The 26,340-nt window shown below is 42.1% G+C and overlaps 1 protein-coding gene across 25 annotated transcripts in view; it reads right to left on the reverse strand.

Moving 5' to 3' along the window:
• The window catches only part of CDH13 (cadherin 13), a 1,387,059-nt gene that overhangs the window by 555,954 nt on the left and 804,765 nt on the right, over positions 1–26,340 (reverse strand). For all 25 annotated transcript variants that reach the window (XM_049110659.1, XM_049110644.1, XM_049110650.1 and 22 more), the window contains one exon: positions 1,270–1,386. In XM_049110659.1, the coding sequence (XP_048966616.1) occupies positions 1,270–1,386 (117 nt within the window). The remainder of the gene's footprint in view (positions 1–1,269; positions 1,387–26,340) is intronic.

A 26,340-nucleotide genomic window follows, 5' to 3' on the forward strand; every position in this document is an offset into this window, starting at 1 on the left:
CCCGTGGCTATGCTTTTCTCATCGTTCCAGTCACCAATCAAACACCAGGATCTCTGACCAACCTTCCCAGCCATATATGTGAACACTTCTGTCCTTCTACTCCTTGTTCTCACCATTTACTCTCTTTCTGAAGATCTGTTTCTGTTCTTCACAGAATTTTTTATCCTTTGCAACTTCTTGTTTGTTTGTTTATTTACTCACCAAAATATCTGTCTCCCCACTATAGTATGAGCTCTGTCACAACAGGGGCTTCTGTGCTTTTTACACCAATATTCATCCAGTCCCAATCTTGGAGTCTGGCATATAATAGATGCCCCTTATTTATGTAACGAGTGAATAAATAATCCAATAGCACCAGCCATTAAGGTCATTCATTGAACTAATCACCATTGTTCCAATTTTGTGATGACCAAAAAGTACTAACTAGTTTTAATTTGATTCTCCACATTGACTTTCCTATGGGGAGAGAATGTGTTGACCAGGCAACAGCAGTATTTCTGCCCATTTAACAACAAATATTTCTTCTTAGAAAAGTTATTGCCCTGACTCATGCAACAAGGTTTTCTGTATATGGTTAGTATGATTTAATTCTTTTGATTAGTTTTTAGAGAGCTGACCCCATGGCTTTCCTGGACTTTTATACCTTTGAGAACTAGGAACCTGGATGGTGCAGTCATTTGAGTGTCTGACTCTTGGTTTTTGGCTCAGGTCATGATCTAGGGGTTGTGAAATTGAGCCCCACATTGGACTCTGAGTCCCACACAGAGTCTGTTTAAGACTCTCTCCTCCTCTCCCTCTACCCCTCCCTGACTCTCTCTTGAATAAATAAATAAATCTTTAAAAATTAAAAAAAAAAAAGGAAAAGAAAACTAGGATCTAAATAAAAAGGCTATGTGTCATCACACTACTATGCCAGTATAGTTTAGTAGAGTATCTGGCTGGTTTCCTGGACATCATTTTAAAAGCACTGAATTTACTTCTTAATCAATGACATCTTCCAGACACAATGTTAGCATTGTTGTCTGCCATGTAGCTCTCCAAAACATGCTATTCAAAGGTGTTATTATAGTTTTTTGTAAATTCTTTGTTTGTTGCTTGATGGCTTTTTGTCATTCTTTTATTGGCAAAACCATCTGGCTTCTTATCATAGAGGAATAGAGGCCAATTTCAGGTGGCCACCAAGACAGTCACAGTCAGCTTGCCTTGTGTATGCTCTCCTCTTAATAAAAACATGCCTTTGTTATATCATTTGTCTTTTGTCTGACTTACCTTGCCAACGTCTCTTGGGAAAGGTTGTCTCTGATTCTCTGGAATTAGAATGGGAGATACCACAATGGACCTCTTTTGTCTTGGGACAGGAGAAGTTCTTGCAAATTTAAATATATCCTAAAAGAGAGAGAGAAAAAAAAAAAACTCAGTTGACTAAAATCCCCCACAGAAAATGTATCAGTCTGCTCTGAGATATGGTTCCTTTGTTGTGAAAGCATACAGCTGTTTGGACATTGTTAATTTTATTCTATCAAACCTCATTAGCGTTAGCAAGTACATCGTTAGAATCATACTAAAGCTGACATTGTGATTCACAATGACTATCATTAAGCTCTTTAATCCCATCTTCTGAATCATTCTATTCACAATGTCAGTCTTGATTTATACATCCTTCGGTACTTGTGTATTCCCCTTCTTAATCTGCCAAGCAAGGAGATTACTCTCCTGGTCACTAACCTACAGAACCCAATGGATATAAAAGTGATTCTCCTCATGGCCAACTGCAAGGTCCTGACACTCACAAATGAATAGGGATGAAGGGGCAGTCACAAAGTTCCAAACCACATCAGGCATTATGGAGATTCCTAGTCAATGTTTTTTCAAGGACTATTTGTTATTATTAGTAGGCCAACTGTTGGAATGCACTACCTACTCAGTATATATGTCTTAAACTTCAGTTATTGGAACAACATTGTCAAGATTTCTGCCCTATTTGTAATTTACATATTCAATGACATAAATGTGTGAAAAGAGGAAATTATTGTATCATAATTTAAATGAAGTACCAGTATTGCTTTCCATAAAAAGTAGGAAAACATGAAAATAAGCATACTGGAAACCAAATGATGGCATTCAATTTGAGCTGGAAGCTCAGGGAAAAAATAAGCTCCTCTTTTTATATATATATATATATATATATTTAAGATTTATTGATTTATTTGAGAGAGGTGGGGGAGGGATTGAGAGTCTTAATTTGATTCTCCACATGGAGAGTCTTAATTTGACTCCATGTTGAGTGCAGAGCCTGATGTGGGGCTCGATCTCACCATCCTGACATCAGGATCTGAGTTGAAACCAAGAGTCTGATGCTCAACCAACTGCATGACCCTGGCACCGCTAAGCTCTTTTATTTTTTTATTTTTTAAAGATTTTATTTATTCATTCACAAGAGACAGAAAGAGAGAGGCAGAGACACAGGCAGAGGGAGAAGCAGGCTCCATGCAGGGAGCTCAACGTGGGACTCGCCCCGGGTCTCCCGGACCACACCCTGGGCTAAAGGTGATGCTAAACCACTGAGCCACCAGGGCTGCCCTAAGCACTTCTTTACAAAAAAAAAAAAAAAAAAAATTTGTTTGAGAAAGAGAAAGAGTGAGAGAGTGCACAAGTGGGAAGGTAGAGGGAAAAGGACAGAGAATCCCAAGCAGACTCCATGTTGAGCATGGAGCCCCACACAGAGCTCCACCTCATGACCCTGAGGTCATGACCTGAACCAAAACCAAAAGTCAGAAGATTGATTTTATTTATTTATTTATTTATTTATTTATTTATTTATTTGAGAGAGAGTGTGTGGATAAGTGGGGGAGGGAGGGTCAGAGGGAGAAAGAGACTCCCTGCTGAGCAGGGAGCCAGATGTATGGCTTGATCCCAGGACCCTAAGATCATGACCTGAGCCTAACACAGACACTTAAGTGACTGAGCCACCCAGGCATCCTTCAGCTCTTCTTTCTAAAATGGGAGCTAAGAAAGGGGTAGTGGGGGATTAAAGGGTTGTTAGTACCAAGCTGAGACTTTCACTTGGATCTGATCAAAGGACCGAAAGAGAAATTAAAGTGGAATATCATTTTCAGTATACAAGCCATTATCAGTCAATGTTACCTACTAATTGAATTTATGTTATGTATCATCGAATGTCAATATCTCAAACTTTGGACAACAGGTTCTTACCAAAATCATTTGGCAAGTGATATTAAAAACCATCATTGATACATGTCCCACAAAAGTATGTGTGCATACCTATGCATGCATATACATGTGTGCATACGTATGTATAGTTTTAAAGGAATATCTATATATGAAGTCAAACAGAAAGCAAGATTAACTAAGGCTAAGAAAGCTTCTATAATTTTAACCTAGATTTTGGTGGGAGTGTAATCTGATGGTCCTCTTGTGGAAAGCAATCAGGCAACATTTATTAATCAGGAACCTTACAAATGTACATATCCCTTCACTTGGTATTATCATTCTTAGGAATACATTCAAATGCTAAATTTGAAAGAGAATAAAACCGTATCAAGAATGTGTTCAGTGGGACGCTATTCATAAAGGGTAAAAATGGCAAAAAAAAAAAACCTCAATGTTCAACTGCAAGACAAAGTTGAATTTGGGTTCGTCAGCTGGAGACACTCTGAGACAGTCACTCTGAGACAGACAGCCATGTCCTAACCACCACCACCACATTTGACTGCTTCCACAAGCACCACCACAGAAGACTCTAATAATAATTTCTTATGTGCACATTGGGCAATGTGTTGGGCACATCACATGTGTCCATTCTAATACTTCAAATAACTTCTCAGGTAAATCTTGTCCCTCCTTAAATAATGAGGAATATCAAGTTCAGAAAGGCCATGTGACTTACTCAATTCACCCAGCTAGTGGAGAGAATACATAGGATAAAATGTGTAGGGAAACACAGAACACCATATTGGGCACCTCTTATCTTATATAAACTATAGTAAGCATAGAAGAATAACATTTAAACATCTCAATGCATGAGTGTAAATAAAGACTGTCTGGTTTCTGGGAAGGCAAAATAATTATTATTCAGGTAATGACAGAAAACTAGAGTGTGGTATATGTAATGGAGGAAACTGCTGGGGATTTACCCCAAAGATACAGATGCAGTGAAACGCCCAGACACTTGCACTCCGATGTTTCTAGCAGCAATGTCCACAATAGCCAAATTGTGGAAGGAGCCTCGGTGTCCATCGAAAGATGAATGGATAAAGAAGATGTGGTTTATGTATACAATGGAATATTCCTCAGCCATTAGAAACGACAAATACCCACCATTTGCTTCAACGTGGATGGAACTGGAGGGTATTATGCTGAGTGAAGTAAGTCAGTCAGAAAAGGATAAACGTTATATGGTCTCATTCATTTGGGGAATGTAAAAATTAGTGAAAGGGAATAAAGAGAAAGGAGAGAAAATGAGTGAAAATATCAGTGAGGGTGACAAAACATGAGAGACACCTAACTCTGGGAAATAAACAAGGGGTAGTGAAAGGGGAGGTGGGCGGGGGGGGTGACTGGGTGATGAGCACTGAGGGGTGCACTTGGCGGGATGAGCACTGGGTGTTATGCTATATGTTGGCAAATTGAACTCCAGTAAAAAAAATTTAAAAACAACAACAACAACAAAAACAACAACAACAGCAACACAGACCCATCCACCCATCCAACCAATACCAACAAAATAACCCAGCCCAACCCGGCAAAAAGCAGCACAGAGAAAAAGAGAATGGAACAGACAATGATAAGACCGGATTTTAGTCATAGAACATTGATGTATAATATCTGCAAAGATTTTGTTGGTTTGCAAGGGAATGGCAAAAGAATAGAAAATATGTAAAATATGTACAACATATGAATCTCATTTATGATAAAAGAAATCTTGAGTCTCAGATGAGAGAATGTCTCAGAAAAACACTCTGAAAATATTTAAAGCTCTATGCAAATATGAAGGTTTAGTGATCTGGCTCTGCAACATGGCAAAGGTAGGCTTCAGTGCATTATGACCACATGTGTTAATGTATCTAAAGTAATGAAAAAGCATACTGTGTTGTCAGTAATAAACTTTTCATTGTTTGTAATAAAGGGCTTATCCATGCTTCTAGGTCCAAATGGGTGGTATTTTTGTTCTTATGGGTACCCAGGGGTCAGGCTCCCAAATCCCCATTCCTACATCTGGTGTCCTCCCCGCTCACCAGTGAGCCATGCCTGCAGTGACTAGTCCATATCCCCAACTCCCACAGTATCCAAGAAGCTTAGCAGCAAGCACAGTTGTGTCAGTTCTTGGGGCTAACGTGCCTAAGAAAAGAAGCAGGAAGGGACACCTGGGTGGCTCAGTAGTTGAGCCTCTGCTTTTGGCTCAGGATGTGATCCCAGGGTCCTGAGATTGAGTCCTGCATTGGGCTCCCCATAGGGAGTCTGCTTCTCCCTCTGCCTATGTCTCTGCCTCTCTCATGAATGAATAAAATCTTTAAAACCAAAAGAAAAGAAGCAGGAAGCTCGGAGTCTGAGAATGGCAAACAGCACATAGAAGGGAGCAGAGTAGAGAGTGGGAATGACTGATTTTAGAGATGCTTCCATGTGCATCTGAGCCCTCCCTGGTGAGCATGGTAAAGAGTTACTGAGGCTGGGACATCCTGTGTCTCCCAACTTTTTACCTTACAATGGCAGGGACCTCAATAAATACTTGTCTGTCGCTGTATTTTTATGTCAGTGGCTCTGCTCTTGTCTTTGTCTCTGATTTATGTGTATAACTATGTGCTTGTTGATAAATGTCTACCTCTGTACCGGCTTCTGTGTCTAACTTTGATCAAGTCTGTGCTAAATGGTTTGTGTGCTCCGAAGCCAAGTCTTTCTGTGTGACTGGGACCATGTAGGAGACATAGCATCTGATTTGACTGACAATCATACACCTTGCACATATCTAGACAGGTGTGTTGTGTCACCATGTTTATGCCTGTGTGTGCTTGTATCTGCCAATCCATTATATGAAGCCTCTGAATGCACCAGGCTGTGGTTGTAACCTCAAGAAAACAGAAACTGAGGGGATTAAAAGAATGCGACCAACCTAAGAGTTGGTTATAGAAGGAGAAGAGACAGAATGTGGGAAAGAATGGCGCATAAGGCCAAAGGAGAGGCTGTTGGAGGATTTCCTGACTTTTGAGGTCACCATTACCAACACAGTGGGTAAAGAGAAAAACAACAACAAAAAACCAAAGCAGCAGTTCTGGCATAGGTGCTGCATGCTGTAGACTGTAGGCTCATAGGGCATCTAACAGAGATTTCTAGAGGGCATATAAAGAGTATTCAGGAGGGAGAGATGAATGAGGGAGAGAGATAATCACAGTCATCCACGTACATGGGTAGCTGGATGTAAAGGAAAAGCTGACACCTCCCAGATTACGTCGAGAGGGAAAAGGGAGAGGCTCAATCGTTCAATGGGTTTCTAAAAGGCCAGTAAAAGCCACAGAAAGGTTAGGTGGCAAAAAGAGGAAGACCAGAAGGATGAAGAGATGAGAATGTCAAGAAGGAAGGGGTGCATGGCCATATCACACAATGCAGACATCCCCTCCAAAAAGCCAAATACCACAAGGAGGCTGTTGGGCTTGACCATGACTAGGTATTGATTTTAGAAAGAGCAGTTTAACAGCGTGTTAGGGTCGGGTATCAGAGGAATCAACGAGAAGTGAGGGCTTTGGTGCAGAAGGAAAGAGGGAGACAGGGGAAGAAGTTTGTCAGTTAAAGGGGAGGCCAGAAAGTGTGCTGGGTACTAGGAGGAAAGGGCTAGTGGAAGGGATCCACGGCATGGGGTGACTGTGGGGGGGACAACTGATGCTGGTGCATGCCTATAGAGGTGGGAAGGGAGTGGATCAGCAGCGGGCCCCCCAAGAAAGGAGGATGGAAACCGCTTTCCTTGAGGACAGAGAGAGGTTGAAGGGGAATTTCTCATCTGTAAAGGAGGATAATCTGCCTGTGAGGCTGGTTATCAGAGTGAAATGAGAAATTGTGCATGGAAGTGCTCTGTGCTCTCCAAAGAACAGCACAAAAGTGAAGGATGGGTCTTATTAATACCAGGACAGAGATGTGAGGAAATGAAGACAAGCCACTCAGTCCCTTTTACGAGTGAGTAATTCAGCTGTTGGTGGCCTAAGGCCAGATCTTAACACAGACACACAGACACACACAGACCTCTAGATTTCCAGATTCAGTAGACACATGCATAGTAACATCAAAATCCTCATCAAACACAAATACTCAGGTACACATGCATGTGTGTACACACACACACACACACACACACACACTCGTGAATAGATATATGCAATGGGCACACATGACAAGCCTAAACCCAAGGACACATATGACACACACAGCACACCTTCCTGCTGCTTCCGACTGAGATGGCTCTCAGCCACAGCTGTGCACAGACAGGCGTGTGCCTCCCATGGGACCCTCCCTATGGCCCTGCGGTTGCTGGATGATGAGCCCCAGCATCTCTGAACCTGGAACAGCAGGAGACCTACAGCAGCCTCATCCAATCTTGCTTAAGTCAAAGGGGCAGAAATGTGTCCCTGGGGAACCTCACTCACTCAGGACTTTATTAAAGGAGAATTGTCCCCCTTCCATGAAGGTCTCTCATGTCCCACAGGCTCATTGGAACCTCTGTCTTTCTGTTGTAGGGTGTTTGGGTTTACAATCCCATTTGCTTCCTTCTCTGCTTCTCAACCTCGGGAGAAATCATCAATGTGTTAGAAGCAAGTTTCACACTCCTTGAGGGTGTCCCATCACACAGTAAAAAGAGCATGCTGGAAATAAGGAGGAGACCCCATAACTATGGACAGGGCTGGGGATGGGGGCCATGAAGGAAGAAGGAGGAAAGAAATGAAGAATGTGAAAAGGGGAGGAAAACTGGATTCATATTGATTCATATTCATTCATTCATTCATTTCTTCAACTACTACCTGTGGAGCCCTTCCCCTCTGCCAGGAGTAATTCTAAACATCTGGAAGACTACCGTGCACAAGAGACAAACTTCTGCCCACATATTGCTCACATTCTAGAGTGGGGAGAGAGACATAAAGAAAACAGTGGCCTGGAGCACAAATGAGCATGGGGGACTGAATGTGTGCAGGGTGGATAGATGCTGAGATTTTAGCCAGGGAGGCCAGGGGAAGGACCTACTAGGAGGGTGGCAATGAAGGATGAATGAGGAAAGAGCCTTGTATGCACACAGAGGAGGGACCACCAGGCAACAGGAGCACATCTGGAATGTCTGAGCTGCGGGGAGAGAGCCTGCTTGGCCAGAGCACCAGGAGGAGACCAACCCGGATCTGGGAAAGGGAATCTAGATGCTGGCCGGCCAGCAGGTAGCCCCCAGAGAGGACTCTGGCTTTGACTTTGCACAAGATGGGAGTCTTAGGGGGTCCGGGTTTAAGCTAAGAAGTGACAGGAGCCCACTTAAAATTAAAAAGACAAATAAGCGGGCTGCTGTGTGAAGAGACTTATAGAGGGAAAGCGGGGACACTCATTTGTTGCATTTCTTCCCTTTCCCCACCCTGCCTTCACTGGGCACAGCGGTCCCTCCGAAAATGCAAGTATGAATGTTTGATTTGGAGAAAGGCAGAGTTGGGGTCCTCTGCCCTCTTACTTCCCACAGTGTTTTAAAAGTGTTTTCGAGATAGATTTTAAGTGCCATCAAATTCACCCGTTTTTAAGTGTGCAATACAGTGATTATCAGGAAATTTACAGAGTTGAGCAATCATCACCATAATGTAATGTTAGAACATTTGCATCATCATCCTGAAGGAGACCTGCTGCCCACATGCAGCCACTCCCCTATTCCAAGCTCCGGCCACAGGCTACCACGAATCCACTTTCTGGTCTGTACATGTTTGTCTTCTCCCAACGTTACAGAAAAGGGAATCATGGTATGCTTCCACAGCGTTTCCATGGACCAGCCTCCGTGGTGTGAGGACTGTGAAGGAGAAAGGAATGTAGCCAACACCCGGTGACTGGTAAGGGGCTGGTCCCCCGCCTCCAGGTGGGACCACATGCAGCAGGCATCCGGCATCTGGAGTCCCCACTGTCCCGTGACAGCTGACACCCCCGTGGTTCTCATTGCCCCACAGGTGAAGATGCCAGGACCCCTTCCTGATGAGCCTCCTCCACACAGGTGTCCCATGGAAAGGTTTGTTCCCATAGAAACCCACTTATGACACCCATCAAGGCAAGGTGCCCGGGGTAGACGCTGCAAGGGCAAGGTGTTCCAGAAGTGAAGGAGAACAGAAAGGTTTGGGTCCAGATGGCACTCCATCACTGGGACCACACTCCAGGCTCTGGTTCTCACTGCCCCTCCCCCCACAGCCAGCTGAGGCCACCCCAAGAAGGCAGTGAGATTTGAGAGGAACAACTCTGTTCCCTTCACACCGAACCCATGGCCAGAAGGTAGCTAGGACCTGTCTTGCCACCTGTCAGAGGATCTTCATGAGCAACTACTCACAGGGCCAGAAGTGACCAGAGAACTCACGCCTGCCTTCTCCACTCTCAGGTCCTGTATTCATAGCAGGTAACACATGAGAGGAAAAAATAGTTCTAACTTGATAAAGAAGCCACAAGTGGGTATCTTTGTTCTGGTTCCTCCTATTGTAACTTCTGGGCAAAATCGTGGTAGGAGAGACATTCCAACAAGGCAAAACACTGCAGAGGCTCAGAGCATCCTCTCTGGTGAGGCAGGGAGTTAAGGGAGGGCAGTGCCAGGTGAGACTCAGTGGTCAACCTGGCCCTGCTGTGGACAGTGGGTCAAGGTGGGAAGGTCGGATGTACTTCCCAGGCAGGGGGAGCCTTTCCTGGTTTCCTGCAAAAGTGTCAATGGTTTTGGGTTTGAATTCCATGTCTAGTTAAAGGATCCTGAAGGTTATTCCTTTGGAGAGTTTGAAGCTTGCATTCCAAACTCTAATCTCGAAGTCACATAGAGCCTGTTCTTTTACCATCTTGCTAGTGTGAAGACTTAGGTGACATCCTTGTCCTGGACTCACCAAGTCTGCTGTAGCAAATACTGCCATCTATGAAGTAGTTATGTGCCAGGCACCATACTAGGCACACTGTACCAGTATCCCATTTAATCCATCCAACACCTCACAGGTAGAACTACCAAGCTTGTTTTCCTGAGGCTCAAAGATCTAAGAGACCTACCCAAAGCTACTTAGCTCTTTTTTTTTAAAGATTATTTATTTATTTATTCATGAGAGACACAGAGAGAGAGAGAGGGAGAGAGAGAGAGAGAGAGGCAGAGACACAGGCAGAGGGAGAAGCAGGCTCCATGCAGGGAGCCTGACATGGGACTTGATTCCAGGTCCCCAGGATCACACCCTGGGCTGAAGACAGCACTAAATGGCTGAGCCACCTGGGCTGCCCAAGTTACTTAGCTCTTAAGTGAGGCATGGGAACCCCAGTATCTGTGACTCCAGGGCCCCCTGCTTTAAGAGTGACCCTGTTTGTCTACTGGGCTGCAGCTACTGACCACCCTCACAAGAGGCCTGCGTCCACACAGAGTTCCTTAGCCCTGTGTACTCAAGAGTACTTGGAGAATCACAGCTCGATGTGTGCTGAGGATAGAGAGCAAATCTCAATCAGCCTCTGGCTAAAAGGATCAGCTACCTATGCTGCAGGGGGACAGCTTAATTATCTGCAAATTTCTGCAAATGAAGGAAACTGCAGAAATCAATCTCCAATTTATTCCATTCTTGCAGCTGATCTCATTGTTCTGAAAGTTGCCAGAAGGAGGGTTCTGTGCTCCTCTGTTCACATTTTGTATGCAATCAAATGCACAGTTCAGCCAGCTTTGCTGTACCTGGGGCGAGACTTAAAATTTGCTTTATTAACTCCTGGGGCTGAAGTTTGCGTACTTAAGGAAGAAACAATCAACAAACATCAAACTTTCCGCTGCAAATTTAGGAGGCTTGAGATCCAAAATACTGATGAGAGCTTGCTTCATTTACTAGTATTTCCCAATATTCTGGAGGCCAAGTGTCAGCTGAGCTGTCATCAGCTGTAGGTTCACTGCACAGAGTTATGATGACAATGAAATGGGGTGATGTGGAAATTTCCCATTAGTCCTGCAGAGATCACCTCATGGTATAGCAGCGGGCATTATAAAACTCATTTGAAAAGTAGGGTTGAAGGGGAAGATGATGAGTGGTAAATTCATAGGGTGGAGTGAAGCCAATCTGCTACTGTAAGTTATGCCACACATGCTTCTCAAGGGTGGCTGGTGTGCAGATGGAAGAAATGGGCACAAGCCACTGTTTCCTAGAGTCCTCATGCCCACATGCTTTCCTAGAACTGACTACCAGACGTATTAGAAACAATTTCTCCAATGATGAAAGTCATCTACTGGAGACTTTGGGGATGGGCAATCTAATAACAAGAAATCTTACAATGAAAGGTCCATTATCGGAGACTCTGAATGATTAGCAAAAGGAAGTAATATATTTCCAAATGTAAAGAATAGGACAATCATTTCTGTCATTATGTGTGTTTAGGGTGGAAAAGAAATGGCTTTGCCCAAAGAAGTCAATGGAGAAAAGAAGATTCATTAGAGGAATTGGCATTTTGAATGGTGACTCCAGAAGTTCTCTGTCTAGCAGCCAGGGAGGTCTTTTAAAGCACCCCCCTTCCCCTTACTAATTCCATATTTGTTTCCCCTTGTCAAAGTATGGAGCCTCCAGTGCTACCAAGGCCCAGGAGGGCCAGCAGGTTTGGCTCTGGATGACATCTCTGATGTCAGGTGCCCTCACTGTCATCCTGGCTCTGCTTCTGCTGTACCAGCCCTGAGGATCTACAGGTTGTAAACGCTTACCTAATGGCTCACCTAACCCTCACCACTGGTGCCTGGTCGACCCCGCACCCATCTTTCCACTCTTGGCCTAAGTACCATGTCACCAGGCTCTTTGCTATGGGGAATGCCTGCAGCTTGCCCTTTCTATCCAGAGTCTGTGTCTCAGCTTCTGATTGGACACTCACTCAATGCCATCAGCCTATCAATGTCCATCCGCCACATAAGACTCCTGGCCCCAGGAGGGCAGGCACTATGTCTCCCTGGTTTGCTATTGTGTCCCCTGGTACCTAGCACAAGGCCAGGCACATTACAGGTGTCCAAAAGGTATTTTTAAAACAGTATTAAATTAAAAAATTATTAAATAATACAGGGTTATTGCAAGAATTAGGATAATCTGGGTAATGGGCTTAGCACAGTGTCTGGTTTAGAGTACTTGCTCCATGGTTGTATCTAGTAAATAAATGAGCAGGATGCCCATGACTCCTCTTTCATTTCCTCTTCACTAGGGAAATCTGCTCTATAACAGCAATATGACAGCCACTCTCAGCTCGGACTTTTTCACCCTAGAGTGTTCAGTGCTTTGTGAAATAACTGAATCTACAGACATTTTTCGGAAGATTCAGCTCTTGGACCACTTAGTAGACCGTCATTGCCTTCTGGAAGAAGTGACAATGAAGCTAAGATCTGCAGGTCACGTGCTATTCATCTGGGTGGAGAGACAAGGAGGGGAGAGTTCTAGGTCTAGGGAACAAGAAGACACAGAAGGAGGAGATGGCCAAAGACCAGAAGGGCTAGAACATAGGGAGTAGGGCTCAAAGAAGAGGCTGGAAATAGAAAGAGGCCAGATCTGGTCCACAGGATTGTTCTGAATCCCGAGGACCACAAGAAGCCACCGAATGGTTTGAAGCAAAAGTCCGGGATCTGACCTTGCCTTTGTCTCTGCTTGGTCAGAGCTGAGGAGCCATCCCTGGAGTACACATTTTCTTAAATGGGCTTTCTTTTCTGCTATTTGTTACTCTAAACCATTCCTATATTTGAAAGGTTGAACTTAAAAATAAGACACAAGTAAAACAACAACACCTTCCCCACACACATTCTACCACTTGCTCTAAAATGTCAACTTCCCCACATTTGAACTGCTAGTTAAAAAATAAAATAAAAGCATATGCTTTGGATGAAAATTTGTCAAACCACACTTTCAAGATGCAATTGCCTCCAAAATATTTCATGAATCTAGCAGGAGCAATAACAACACAAATAAGGACTTGCTAGTTTCATTGGAGGTGAAAAATGTTTTAAACATATTTAGATTCTCCAGTCAGAGGTCCATTCAACCCCATGTGATGGTGATGGGGATATAATGGATACAATTTTCCTCTGTCTGCTCTGGCATTGATAAAATATTCATGTTAAATAGCTATTCTGAACACCTGGAGGCATCTTGCAGCGTTTTACAGATGGACTTGTTTTTCTAATACACATATGTACTCCTGTCTCAACAGCTGTATTAACTTGAGTATGTATTCTAGATGTGTAAGCACGTACCCCAGATCCCACACTTTCTGGTCTGCATGAGCTCATAAATTTGTGAGTGGCCTTTAAAAAAAGCCCCCATTAGAAAATCCACATGTGGAAAAAGAATCCTTTTCAATTCAGTGGTATTTATTGGGTGTTGGCTACGTGCTTTCCCCCAAGGAAGTTCCATAGTAACCCGGCATGTCCGGAACCATATTGAGAGTCCTGCCCCGCCCACTCCTGCTACAACCCACAAGGGTGCCTGCCTCCTTTTCTCCATGTTGAAGAACTACACCCATGCGTCCCATGGTCCCATGGACAGTTTACTTCATTCCCACCATATTGCACACCCAAAGTGGTTACCACCTCCAGAGGGGGTTCCCGAATCCTTCCTTCCCTAGTACCACATTCTCTGCCATGATCATCACATTTCCCCTGCTCACCTGTGGGTTCTTCACGTCTTATAACTTCCTCTTATACATGAGCCCACTGGATGCTAGAATCGTAATAATCAGGACCTCAACACCCTTATTTCGGACTCCCCAGAAGCAGGCATTGAGATAAAGATATGAGAGCAAGTAGTAGTTTAATATACTTTCTAAAGTTTCTATAATGAACCTATTCTACTTGGAACCAGGACAAAAAAGAATTCATTCACTCACAACCCTGTATCGTAGAAACAGAATAGCATTTCAGTGTCCTTCCTTCCAGGTTTTAATACACTTTCTGCTTAAGTTGAAATTGAAGGGTCTGAACAATTTTGTACCTTGCTTTTTGAACCTAATGATAAAAGCCAAGCTTCCTTTCCTCATGTGTCACAGATTCTGTAAACATAATTTTAGCAGCTGTACAATCCATCATGTGGATGTATCAGCACACATTTAACCATCCCCTTGTCCTTATGCTCACAAAGTTTGGGTACTTCTAATTCTTTGTTATTATAAACAAAATACAAATAAAATACCAGTGTATGTGCAATGTTGTTTACTCGTTAGCTCTTCTCTCATAAGGATTCCATGGAATGGACTAGGGAAAGTGGGATTGCTAGATCAAAGGTTATGAACATTTTTTTTTTTGGAGTTCAATTTGCCAACATATAGCATAACACCCAGTGCTCATCCCACCAAGTGCCCCCTTCAGTGCCTGTCACCCAGTCACCCCCACCCCCCGCCCTCCTCCCTTTCCAACACTCCTTGTTCGTTTCCCAGAGTTAGGAGTCTCTCATGTTCTGTCTCCCTCTCTGATATTTCTCACTCATTTTTTCTCCTTTCCCCTTTATTCCCTTTCACTATTTTTCATATTTCCCATATGAATGAGACCATATAATGTTTGTCCTTCTCCAATTGACTTATTTCACTCAGCATAATACCCTCCAGTTCCATCCACCTCAAAGCAAATGGTAGGTATTTGTCGTTTCTAATGGCTGAGGAATATTTTAAAGGATCTGTGACATATTCCCAAACCAGCATTACCACTTAAAGCAGATTTCACAGTTGCCATTGCAGGGCACTCCCAAGTGGTTCCAACATATCCCTGTGGAGCCAGTTCCTATAGTTCTAACCATGTTGCTTTTGCCTAAGCATGCCATGCTCTATCACTACTTGATGCTTTCATTTGTGCTGTTCTTCGACTAAAATATTCTTCCTCCCTTCCTCACTTCCAGTCCTTTCTACCTGCCCAAGAACACACACACACACACATACACACACACGCACACACACACACAGTAGGTGTCTATTAAACATTGCATGTGTCTTTCTCCTACTCAAGTCCCTATTAGCTTCAGGTTTCTTCTGCAGTCCCATTAGTATGCAAATGCAGACCTCATTCTCCAAAATTTAATAAAGATTATCTATTTTATAAATATTTATCTGTTTAATAAATGCTCCCTGATAGTAGGTGGCAAGCAGATAATATCTCCTTTCTTCTTTTTCCAAAGGACTTTATGACTTTTCCACTCCTTAAGGTGACCTCTGGGAAGAGAAGAACCTTGCGTCTCACTTAACACCTGATGCCTTTAATCAGAAGGTTGGAAGGGACGCCTGTCCTCCTCTCTTCTGCAGCTGAATTGCTTCATTAACTGTCAGAAGACAGTGCTGGCTGGGGATGTGGATGGCGCAGCCACCCTACAATGAGGCTTGACCTCACGTGTGCCTGGCTCCAGGGGAGACTGCGTGCTGGCAGATGGCACTGGGTTTTTGCAGGATGGAGTCAGACAAAAACACTGGATGACTTTATCAAATATAAAAGCAGGCACCTCTTTACTTTTTCACCCCAAGTAAAACCCAGCTTCTTAGGCCAAATCTTATGGTGATTTGGGGGACGGAGGGCACCAAATTGAGCTTCCCTAATAACAGGGGTGAAACCAATCCTCCTCCATGGAAGGGCATGTTCCCATCTCAGAATCTGTAATAGGGGGAGGACATTTAAGGCGTTATCCTAGCACTTAAGGAAAGGAAGTCCTCACTACTAAGGGGCCTCAGTCTCTGGATTTGGTCTGTTTTTTGGGCTCTTTGCTCCTCCCATTTTTATCCACTTGCTTTGTTTTTGGTGGTTAACTTCTTGATGTTATGCCTGCAAGCTCTAAAATTAGAAAGCTATTTCCCACGCTGGCAGCCAAAGCCAATTGCCTCCTTTTGTCCAACCAATTTTTAAATATCCTTCATGATTGAAATTCAAGATTATTTTGCTTAGGGAGTCATTCGTGATATTTAACGTAGATTAGCCTCCTCCTTCTCCCCCTCCGTAAATTTCTTCTCTCTCTGCCTCCTCTCCCAAACTTCCAGTACTATTCCTCTTCCTCTTTTGTTAAAGATATTTTAATTAAGACACCAGGGTTACATTAACCTACTTAAGCAGTAATCTCGCTTTTATGTAGCTCTCTTCAATGAAGTCCCCCGTCAGCAAAATGTCTTTCATCAGCCTGCCCCACGTCTCTCTGGTCCCTTTGTTCTGTGGTTTGCGCTGGATTACACATCCTCACATTTTAATTCAGCCCCAACTGCTATTCCACACGATGCATTCTACATTAATAAATGCGTTTTCACGATGATGCGTGCAATGTCACGTGTCTCCCCACATCATTGATTCCTGAGGCCTTTGAAGGTTCAAAGGTGTGTCAGATCCACCAGGGAAAAGGGGAGAAAAAGACCACGTTTGATATTCTCCAACATCTGAGCTTTCCCTGGGCCCCAAGGTTTTGATGTCAGGATGGTAAAACAACAACTGCTTGAAAAAGAGAAGAGCGTGATATAAATATTCAATTGCATGTGATACCCATTCTTCCTTAAAAGACTGAAGGATCAGGCTCCTCTTTCAAAGTCAGGATTGACAACTACAGAAACTATTTGATAATGGAGCTCAGAAAATCTATTATGGGACCAAGAGAAATGTGTTGGCATCCCAGCTACTCTGTGAACCTGCCCCACAGGAAGAGAGAGCTTCTGTTTGTTTTCAAATACTTCACATTAAATTCTTCAAGCGTTTTACAAATAGGAAGATATCTTTGAAAATCAGCCAATTCTAAATGATGAGAGAGAACTTTGAGCGCTTACTATGGGTTTGACACTAAGACTTACAAAGACTTTTCTCTCCATTAATGCTCATAAAACCTCTGCGATGTCTGTACTGCTACACTCCCATGCTGCAGATGAGAAAATTGAGGCCCAGAAAAGGTAAACAGCTTGCTCAAGGACATATTGCTGGGGAGTGAGGAGCCTGGGCTGTCACCCACTCTACCTCTTGCCTCCTGCATGTGCTATCTGTACATGTTACAATGTTTTAAAAGATTTTATTTATTTATTTGACAGAGGGAGAGAGAGAAAGAGAGAGACAGAGCACAAGCAGGGGGGAGCAGGAGAGGGAGAAGCAGGTTCTGAGCAGGGAGCTTGACGCGGGGCTTGGTCCCAGGATCTCAGGATCATGACCCAAGCTGAAGGCAGACACTTAACAGACCGAGCCAGCCAGGTGTCCCCATGTTACAATTTTAATTACTAAAATAATTTTATTCAGGATCTTTTCCAGTTAAATTTACATGTATCACATTTATCTTTTATCTGGTCCATGAGTTCCATCTTCAAAATATGTTCAGCTTTTGACTGTTTCTCATTCCCTGACCCTCCCCCAGCTGCAAACACCTGGGTCCTGGCCAACATCCTCTTTTGCCTGGATTATATAGTAAAGCCTTTTAACTGGTCCCCTAGCTTCTGCCCTTGCCTCAACAGGGCCCATTCCACCTCCACAGCAGCCAGAGTGACCCTGTTACAACATGAACTGGATGATGTCATTCTTCTGCTTCATACCTTCCAGTTGAGCCCCTCAGCACTTGGAGTAAAACCAATGTCTTTGTACTGACCTACAGTGTTTTTTTTTTGTAATTTGCCCCCTGCCTCCTATGACCTCAAGTCCCCCTGACTTACTCTGGCCCAGTCCAGTTGCACTGGGATCCCAGAGTATCCAGATATGTTCTACCCCAGGGCCTTTGCACTCATCCCACCTGGAATGCTCTTCCCTGATGATATAAAATTGTATTCATTCCCTATTGCTGCTATAACACATTATAATCAACAGTAGCTGAAAACAACACAAAGTTATCTTATCCCTTTGGTGTCAGGTACCCCAAAGAGGGTTCACTGGACTGAAATCAAGGTATTATCAGGGCTGTGTTTGTTTCTTCATGAGGCTCTAAAGAAGAATCTGTTTCCTCCACTTTCCTGCTTGCTAGGATGGAGTCTTCTTCCACATTTCTTAGCTCCTGGCCCCTTCCCCTATCCACAATCCAGTACCCAGCAGTGCAACATCTCCAAATCTATCTCTGGCTCTCTTGTGATTGTATTAGACCCAGTGGCTCATCCAGGAGCATCTCCCAGTCTTAAAATCCTCAATTTAATCACATTTGCAAACTCTATTGACCTGTAAGGTGACATTCGCAGGTCCCAGGGATGGGGGTGTGGCTATCTTGGGGGCTACTATTCTGCATGTCACAATGCTACTTTCACTCCATTCAGGTCTTTACTCAAGTGTCACCTTCTCCATGATGCTGGTGCTGGCCACTCTCACCTGTATTTCTCTATCTCACTAAGACATCATGCCCCCTTCCATGCTTTATTTTTCTCTTCTTTGCAAGATGACAATCTAACATGCTTATACTAATTCATTTCATTCATCATATGTCTCCTACACTAGAATGTAAGCCCCAAAAATGCAGGATTTTTTTGGCCAGTTTTTCATACTTACGTCCCTGTACCTGGACTAGTGCCTGGCATACAGTAGGTGCTCAATAAATATTTGCAAGACAATTCGTATCTCTTCCCATAAGGTGACATATGAAGGATCTTAATCATATTGGAAGGTGAAATATGAGAAAGAATTCCATCAGCCATGATCCACTGGGTACCTGTTATGTGACTTCCACTATATACATGTGGAATGTATATAGTACATGATATGTATTACATGTATCATGTAATACATATATTACATGATATATGTAATTCAAAATTCATGAAGAGGTGTCAGGCTGCCATTTGTAGTGGTGAAGGTTGTGTACTACACAAAGGCCCTTGGAGGAGGTGGGTGATGGCTAAAATTTGCCTTGTGTTATGAAGTCATATGCCTATGGGGGCCCTGACCCTTGAGGGGATGGCTGCTTCTAATTCACCTGAAGGCCCCAGCATGTCTATACTGCCCTGGCACCACCCACTTGGCATGAGCAAGCCGTCAGTTCTCACTCTAGCGGGGCATTAGAGCTTGTAAGACACAACAGGGAAAGAGCTCAGAGGAGGTGGGCCTGGGAAATGGAAGAGAGAACCGTAGGACTGTGGGCTTCAACCTCAGAACTGAGTGGGGCTCAGCATCTGCCTGCTGTAAGAAGGTCTCCCTGAACCCAAAGCTGGACAATCTTGGTTTCTGTTTTGCCTCTGCCGCTGAGGATGTGGGACATTAGGAAGTTTACTACCCTTCTGTGAGCACCAGTTTCCACACCTCTGCAATAGAGGGAGTGATCCTGCCCACACAGAACTCCTGTGAGGGATGTAAGAATGCTTTGCCAACTCCAAATTCTGTTCCAACATTGGTTCATCATTTATTTATAAGGCATTATGCCTCTCTCAGTCATTCCTTTGCTCAGGACATCCAGTGGCTCCCCATCTTAACAGTGTGAAAGACAGGATCCTTACAATGGCCCATGAGGCCCTGTTCAATCTGCTCCACCCACTTCAGCATCCAACTGTATCTCCTACAAATCTACCCTTTACCAACTCCACTCCAGTGGTACTAACCTCCTTGATGTCCTTTGATCATAAACACTCTTACCTTAGGGACTCTGCACTTACTGTACTGGATCCAAGAATGCTCTATACTTGGGTATAAATGGCTTGTACTCTTACTTCAGTGATGTCTTCCAGCCCAAGTATCCAAGAGTGTATGATTTCCCCAGCACTATTTCCCTTCCATGACTTCTCTGTATCCATACCACTATTACCTCTAACATATCACACATTTTACTTACTTATATATTTTTTTCTCTGAACTCCCATCCCCACACCAATATATGTGGGGCTATCCTTAAATGATGGCTATCCTTATCAATGCAACAGGTAGGCCAAAAGATTATCTAGAATTTTGGGTTTAGGGATCCCTGGGTGGCGCAGCAGTTTGGCGCCTGCCTTTGGCCCAGGGCGCGATCCTGGAGACCCGGGATCGAATCCCACATCGGGCTCCCGGTGCATGGAGCCTGCTTCTCCCTCTGCCTGTGTCTCTGTGCCTCTCTCTCTCTCTCTGTGACTATCATAAATAAATAAATAAATAAATAAATAAATAAATAAATAAAGTAGAATTTTGGGTTTATATCCTTTCTTTCTTATGCTGTCCAGACTGATACATAGATCCAAACATGTTAGTGAACTCTCTCCATTTCACCTGCAGAAGTTTCTGTCTTCTGTTTGGATACACTGGGGAAGCATCAGTGAGTAGGAGTTTCATAGTCCACTATATTTTCTAGCCAGAAGTCTAGCCTCTAAGATTATGGACACTTTCTATATGAAGTCAATTCATTATCTAAGCCAGAGGTTGGAAGATTAGATGGGAGTTGTTGCCCCGTAATAAGCATCTTGTATGTCCTTTAGCATAGGATATTTGCAACACAGGTCCCCTCTGGATCTATCAATATCCTTCTGTTGGTACACTTGGCTGTCATCTACTGTAATAAGCAGTTTAGAATAGTGATGCAGGCATGACTGTTAAATGGATGGTCTATATTCAAATCCTAGCTCTACCACTTACTAGTTTTAGGCTAAAATTGTTCAACTGTTCCATGCTATAGTTTTAACATGTATAAAATGGAGATTTTTAATAGTATCTATATCATAGGGTTGTTGTAGGTATAAAAAGTGTGTGTGTATACATGTACAGGTATATGTATGTATATACACATTGTATATAGATATATGATGCTTTGAAAGTGTTGGATATTACTTTTCTTTTAGGGTAAACTCTGTAATGCTATCTCTCCTCCACCTGAAAAGATAGTTGGTATGGGCCTCAAAGAAGCAACCACCAGTTTCAATTAATCTGTGCAGGCCCATTTTTATTTTACCTCTTTTCCTAGTTCTCACATCTTATCTGTTTCAATACTCTCTTGATTCACCCTTCAAATGTTTCTTATCACAATCAAAATGCTCCAAACCAGTATGAAAAATAAAATCTTAAGAGTAGCCGGGGGTAAAAAAAAGACACATTACAGAGGAACAAAAAGATAAGGATGACAGCAGATGTCTTGTGAGAAACAATGCGAGTCAGAAGACCATGGAGCAAATCTTTTAAAAACTTAAAGAAAAAAAAATCAGTTCAGAATTCTAAACCCAGGGAAAATATTTCACAAAGTTGAAGATAAAATGAAGACTTTTTCAGATATTCCAAAAGTGAAAGAATTCACCATCAGCAGAATAGTATCATAAGAGCATTAAATAGTCCTTCAGCTGGAAGGAAGGTGATACCACCTGGAAATATGGATCTACACAAAGGAATGAAGAATACAAGAAATGGGTATGTAGGAAAGATGACTTCTTTTTCTTATTAAAAAAAAAAAACATGCCTTGAAGAGGTAACAGATTATTTAAAGCAGAAATAATAACAATGTATTGGGGGGTTTATTTACAACATATGATAAAGTTAAATGTATAACAGCAATACTGCAAATGTTCTCCACCAAGGGAAAAATGGAAGTACATTGTTGAAAGATTCTTTACTCTATGTGAAGTGCTGTGATTATTATTGGAAAGCAAACAATAAGGTGAAGGTATATACTATACATCACCATGCAACCACTAAAATCACAAATGAATGTTTCTTAATGCCATGTTCTTCAGTTTGGTCACAAATACTTCTTGCTATGTGCCACAACAGTACTAGTGCCATTTCTCATCCAGACCATCCCCATAGACTTCCAACGTGCTTCCCTTCTTGCCCTATGGTCTTATCCTCCTTCAGTCCAAGATCTGCTTCCAGACTAGGCAGTCTGAACTACTATTTATCAAAGGTTACCTTGAAGGTAGCACAGAATTACTCAGTGGGTATTTGTTACAAGAATAGATGAATGAGTGAAGTCTTGACTCTTCTTTTCCTATAAGTATAATCAGTCTTCTTAGCCTGACTTTCAAGGCCCTCTGAAATTGGAGCCTAGACAATTTTTAAAATTTATTTTCTATATTGAAATTGTGTGCTTTAGATCACATGCCACTCAAGTTTTATGTTTTCCTATTTTGTATCTTACCCTATAGCATCTATCTTACCTGGAATGTCCTTCTCACCTAAATTACAAAGATGCCACCTCCTTTCAGAAGCCTTCCTTGATCATCCCAATCAAGCAAATTGTGGAAGTTAGGGAGGAAGAAGTTGTCACTAAGACAGCCAGACTGTCCCTAGCAATTAGGGGGTATTGGCTGTATCAGTGAGAATACCCTTACTCTAGTAAGTCTGCTGTAATTGTAAATGTTTAATTACTTTATGGACTTTGATTATTATGCATGTCTACACTTTTTTACTTTTCAGCTTGCAAAGTCTTATTTTTCAAGGAAGAGAATGCTGCATATGGCAGTAACCTTATAATATTGAAAACAATTAGGTCTTTTTGAGGTGTACAAAGGGCCAAGCTCAGAAGAAAAGACCAACATTGTAATAGATGAAAGGCAAATCTAGATTACTGAATTGCTAAGAATTGTGCTTTCTCATTACATGAACTTTAATGGGTCTTGGACTGTGTATATGTATGTGCAGAAATGTTTCATGTCTCTTAGACCAAATGCTTCTTTTTAATGATAAAAGCAAAGGCAACCGAATCACACATCTATATGTTAATATCAACTTTTGTTAAGAAAAACTGAGGTTTAGCAAGGTTAAGCAATTTGTCCAAAGCATGAGGAGAATCAGTGACAAGTGGGGACATATTGATTTGAGTCTATATCAATATTTCTCCAGAGGTATACTCAATCTTTATATTATTCAAAGGACAAGATTAAGATTTTTTATTGTCAAAGATATTCAGAGGATTTTTTTATGAGATTGGAAAATACTTTAGCAAGGTCCTGACTTTTCCCTTTAAACTATAACTCAGATATTAAGAACTCTGGTATAAAAATCATTTTCAAGTGCAAATTGAACAGTAGTCTGAATCTACCTTTGTGGTAGATCAAAAGTAAAAGAAAATACCACACTTGATTAGCTCAGCATCATTTTGGGTATGCAAGCTTGCCAGTCCCTTCCTAGCACACACAGCTGTGGTCAGTCCAAGCGGATTAAAACCAAATTGACTGGCCGCATTGACACATGTCTGTAGAGCACAGGCTTTCATATTAAGGATTTAAATTGGGATTCAGCAGAGACTCTCAGTCCTGAAAATTGAAATCATGAGTCGTGATGAAAATAAAATGCTCATGGAATGTGGTCATAGCTGAGGGATAATTTTTCTGTGATTGCACCTTCATTTCTGTGATCAGTCCTTTAGCTATGGTACTGAAAGGATGCTTTCCATCTCCAATTACAGGAGCTGTTGGATAACTTCTCCAGGAGCAGGGAAAATGTCAAAGTGCCAGTACCAGCTCCAAATCCCTGACAGAGCCCTCTCTTCCAGGTAATGTTTGGTCTCTGGCTGCTCTCAAAGAGATCTGTAGACCCATATTACAGCTCATAATGGTTGGACTGGTCGCCATGCTATCAGTACAAAATCAACACATTAAAGTAACCATGGTGTTTCCTCAGAACAAATTCAAATGCATTCACTTGGAGGAATCCATGTTACAGAGTCAGTTACCCCAATAATGTTGTAAGTGTTGGAGAAGACAGAAACTTGAGAATGGGCAAGAAGTTAAACTCACCAGGAATAGGCAAGGTGTGATGGTTTCTTTTATAGATGGAGTTTGAGTCCAAAACTTCTAAGAGAACTAAGTGAGCAACATTAAGGAGGAGGAAAGCAATAAGGCACTTTGCCAACCCTCCTCATTCTCACATTCCCATCAGTAGATGCTAACCATAGTGCCTTCTCCTGTCAACTCAGAGATTTAGCTTCTTTCTGTAAAAAGCTTGGGAAAAAACAGTATTACCATCAATTCTGTAAGTAAAACAGTCCTGTAAAACTTTCAGATTTTCACCCACATAATTACTAAGCCATGTTACACTTAAAGAAAATTAATTTGCTAGATTTGCAATGTCAACAGGATAGCCTAGGTTTGCTGAATGAGTCTAGATAAGGTTAGTTTCCTACAATTTACAGTTTGGGGTAATAAGAGGTATGTTTGGGAAAAGCTAGATGTGCCTGCATTTCCAATAACTCAAAATGTACACTGAAAACAGAATTGCACAGCCAATGAGAGACACAATTTTACTTTTAAAGCAGCAGAGAAAGAAAGTAGAAAGGAAAGAAGAAAGAAAAAAATACTAACAAAGGAAGACAAATGAAGCTAGTTTAAGGTTTCTATTGATTTGCACTATTTTATTATATCAGTATGGTGCTCAGATGGAACTAGGGCTGACAAGTTAATGGACTCTAGTTAGAAATTTCCAGATGAAGCTGAGAATGGCATTAGCACCTGCCTTGTCCTAATCATCTGAGACCTTGCCTTGCGAAAACGTCTTGATCATTACAAGGGAGCCCAAATTATCTGCACTAACAATAACCATCAATCAAATACTAAGAAGACAAAGGTTGTGCAAATCAACCCAGGAGTAATGGGAGGCAGTTAAAGCAGGCCGGACTTGAATTAGACCAAGGTTCTAGTCCCTGCTCCACACTTAATAATTGTGTCACTTCGAATAGGTCTTTGGAATCTTCCTGAGACCAAGATTTCCTTCTATAAAATGAGAATAGTGCCTATTCTGACAGACCATAATAAAGATCGAATGTGTCATAAGGTATGGATTACCTACTATTTCAAAGTTCTTCTATTTGGTAGGATGACTTCAAATGAATTAGAACTTAGAGGTTCTTTTACACTAGAGATTCTTAATGCCAGCACTGCTTGGTGTCCATGGGAAAATTTCCAGATTCTTTGGACCTATTAAAATTATTTGTAAAGTTATATTGGTCAACATAGATGCAATGGATGCATTTATTCTCAGGAGGCTTAATAAACACTGTTTTTTTTGGATGTCATAGTTTTTTTTTTTTTTTACAATGATTCCTAAAACAAATAATTATTAAACACCTACAATGTCTCATACACTGTTCCTAGATGCTGGGGATACGCAGTGAATCAAATGGACTAAAAAAATCCTTCCTTCGATAAGCTCATATTCTAGTGGATTAAATTTTCAGGATAATTTCATGTGCTGAGGTATTAAAATACCTGAAGTGCATATTTGGAGAAGAGTAGGAATAGAAAGAAACTTGTGCAAGACCAGTCCACGACTTCATGGCTGAGCCGAGCATCAGGACCTAGTTTGAGCCAACTTAGCTTTCAATCAAGACTCATTTACAGTGGCAGGCATGAACACAGTTATAAGGGACTGGAATTAATATCAGAGTTATTTGGTTGGCCTGGTGGACATAAAATGTGTTTAAGGTGTCATCCTTTGAGATTTTTGTACAAAGTAGCACTACCTTACTGAGTTGGCCATTGGGCTTCTCGAACAATGTAGAAGGGGAAGAAATGCTCCTCCTCCTACCCTAAAGAGATAATTCAAATGTTCATGGAGCCTAGTTTTTCTGATAGGTGAAGAAGATGAAGAAGGAGGAAGTCGGGAGAGGAAAGAAGAGGCCAGTGGGGAAAAGGAGAGGAAAGAAGAAGAGAGGGAGGGAAGAAACCCCTGGAATGTTTCATAAAGAACTGTTTAATGTTTACAAACATTTTGGCTTGTCAATTTCAAGGTATACTGTGCAGCCTTTAAAAATAGTAAGATTGTATGATAACAGAGAAAATGTTGATCATATAAGTGGAAAATTACAATACACACTTGTGTATATACTATGTGTGCATATGTGCAATATATCTGGATGAGGAGCAGAAGGGAATGTTCCCAGAGTATTCTGCAGGGGGGATCATGAATGACTTTTTTTTCAAAATTGTTTTAATGCTGTGATAGATTTTATAACACAAAAACATAAAAAGCATATGTGCCCAGATTTGTTTTTATTAGTCTGTATTGTAATGAATGAGGAAGTCTGGTCTGGGAACCAAATTTGCTTTGAAAATAAAGGTCTAATTATTGTTCTAAGTTTTAATCACTAGCTTGTGCAGTCTGAGAAGACAGGCTGGGAAGACTTGCAAGTCAGCCTGACAGAATTACTGAGAGTGAAGAGTGTGCTAGAAAAGCTGCTGGCTTTCCTCACTTGAACTTGAACAGAGGGGAAAAGAAAAAAAAGTCTTAGCATTTTTACCAGGGGTCTGGCTAGGGTGGTGAACCACAAAGTAGGCTGGGCTGAGGGCAGGGAAGAGACA

The sequence above is a fragment of the Canis lupus genome, chromosome 5, assembly GCF_003254725.2.
Source record: "Canis lupus dingo isolate Sandy chromosome 5, ASM325472v2, whole genome shotgun sequence".
NCBI lineage: Eukaryota > Metazoa > Chordata > Mammalia > Carnivora > Canidae > Canis > Canis lupus.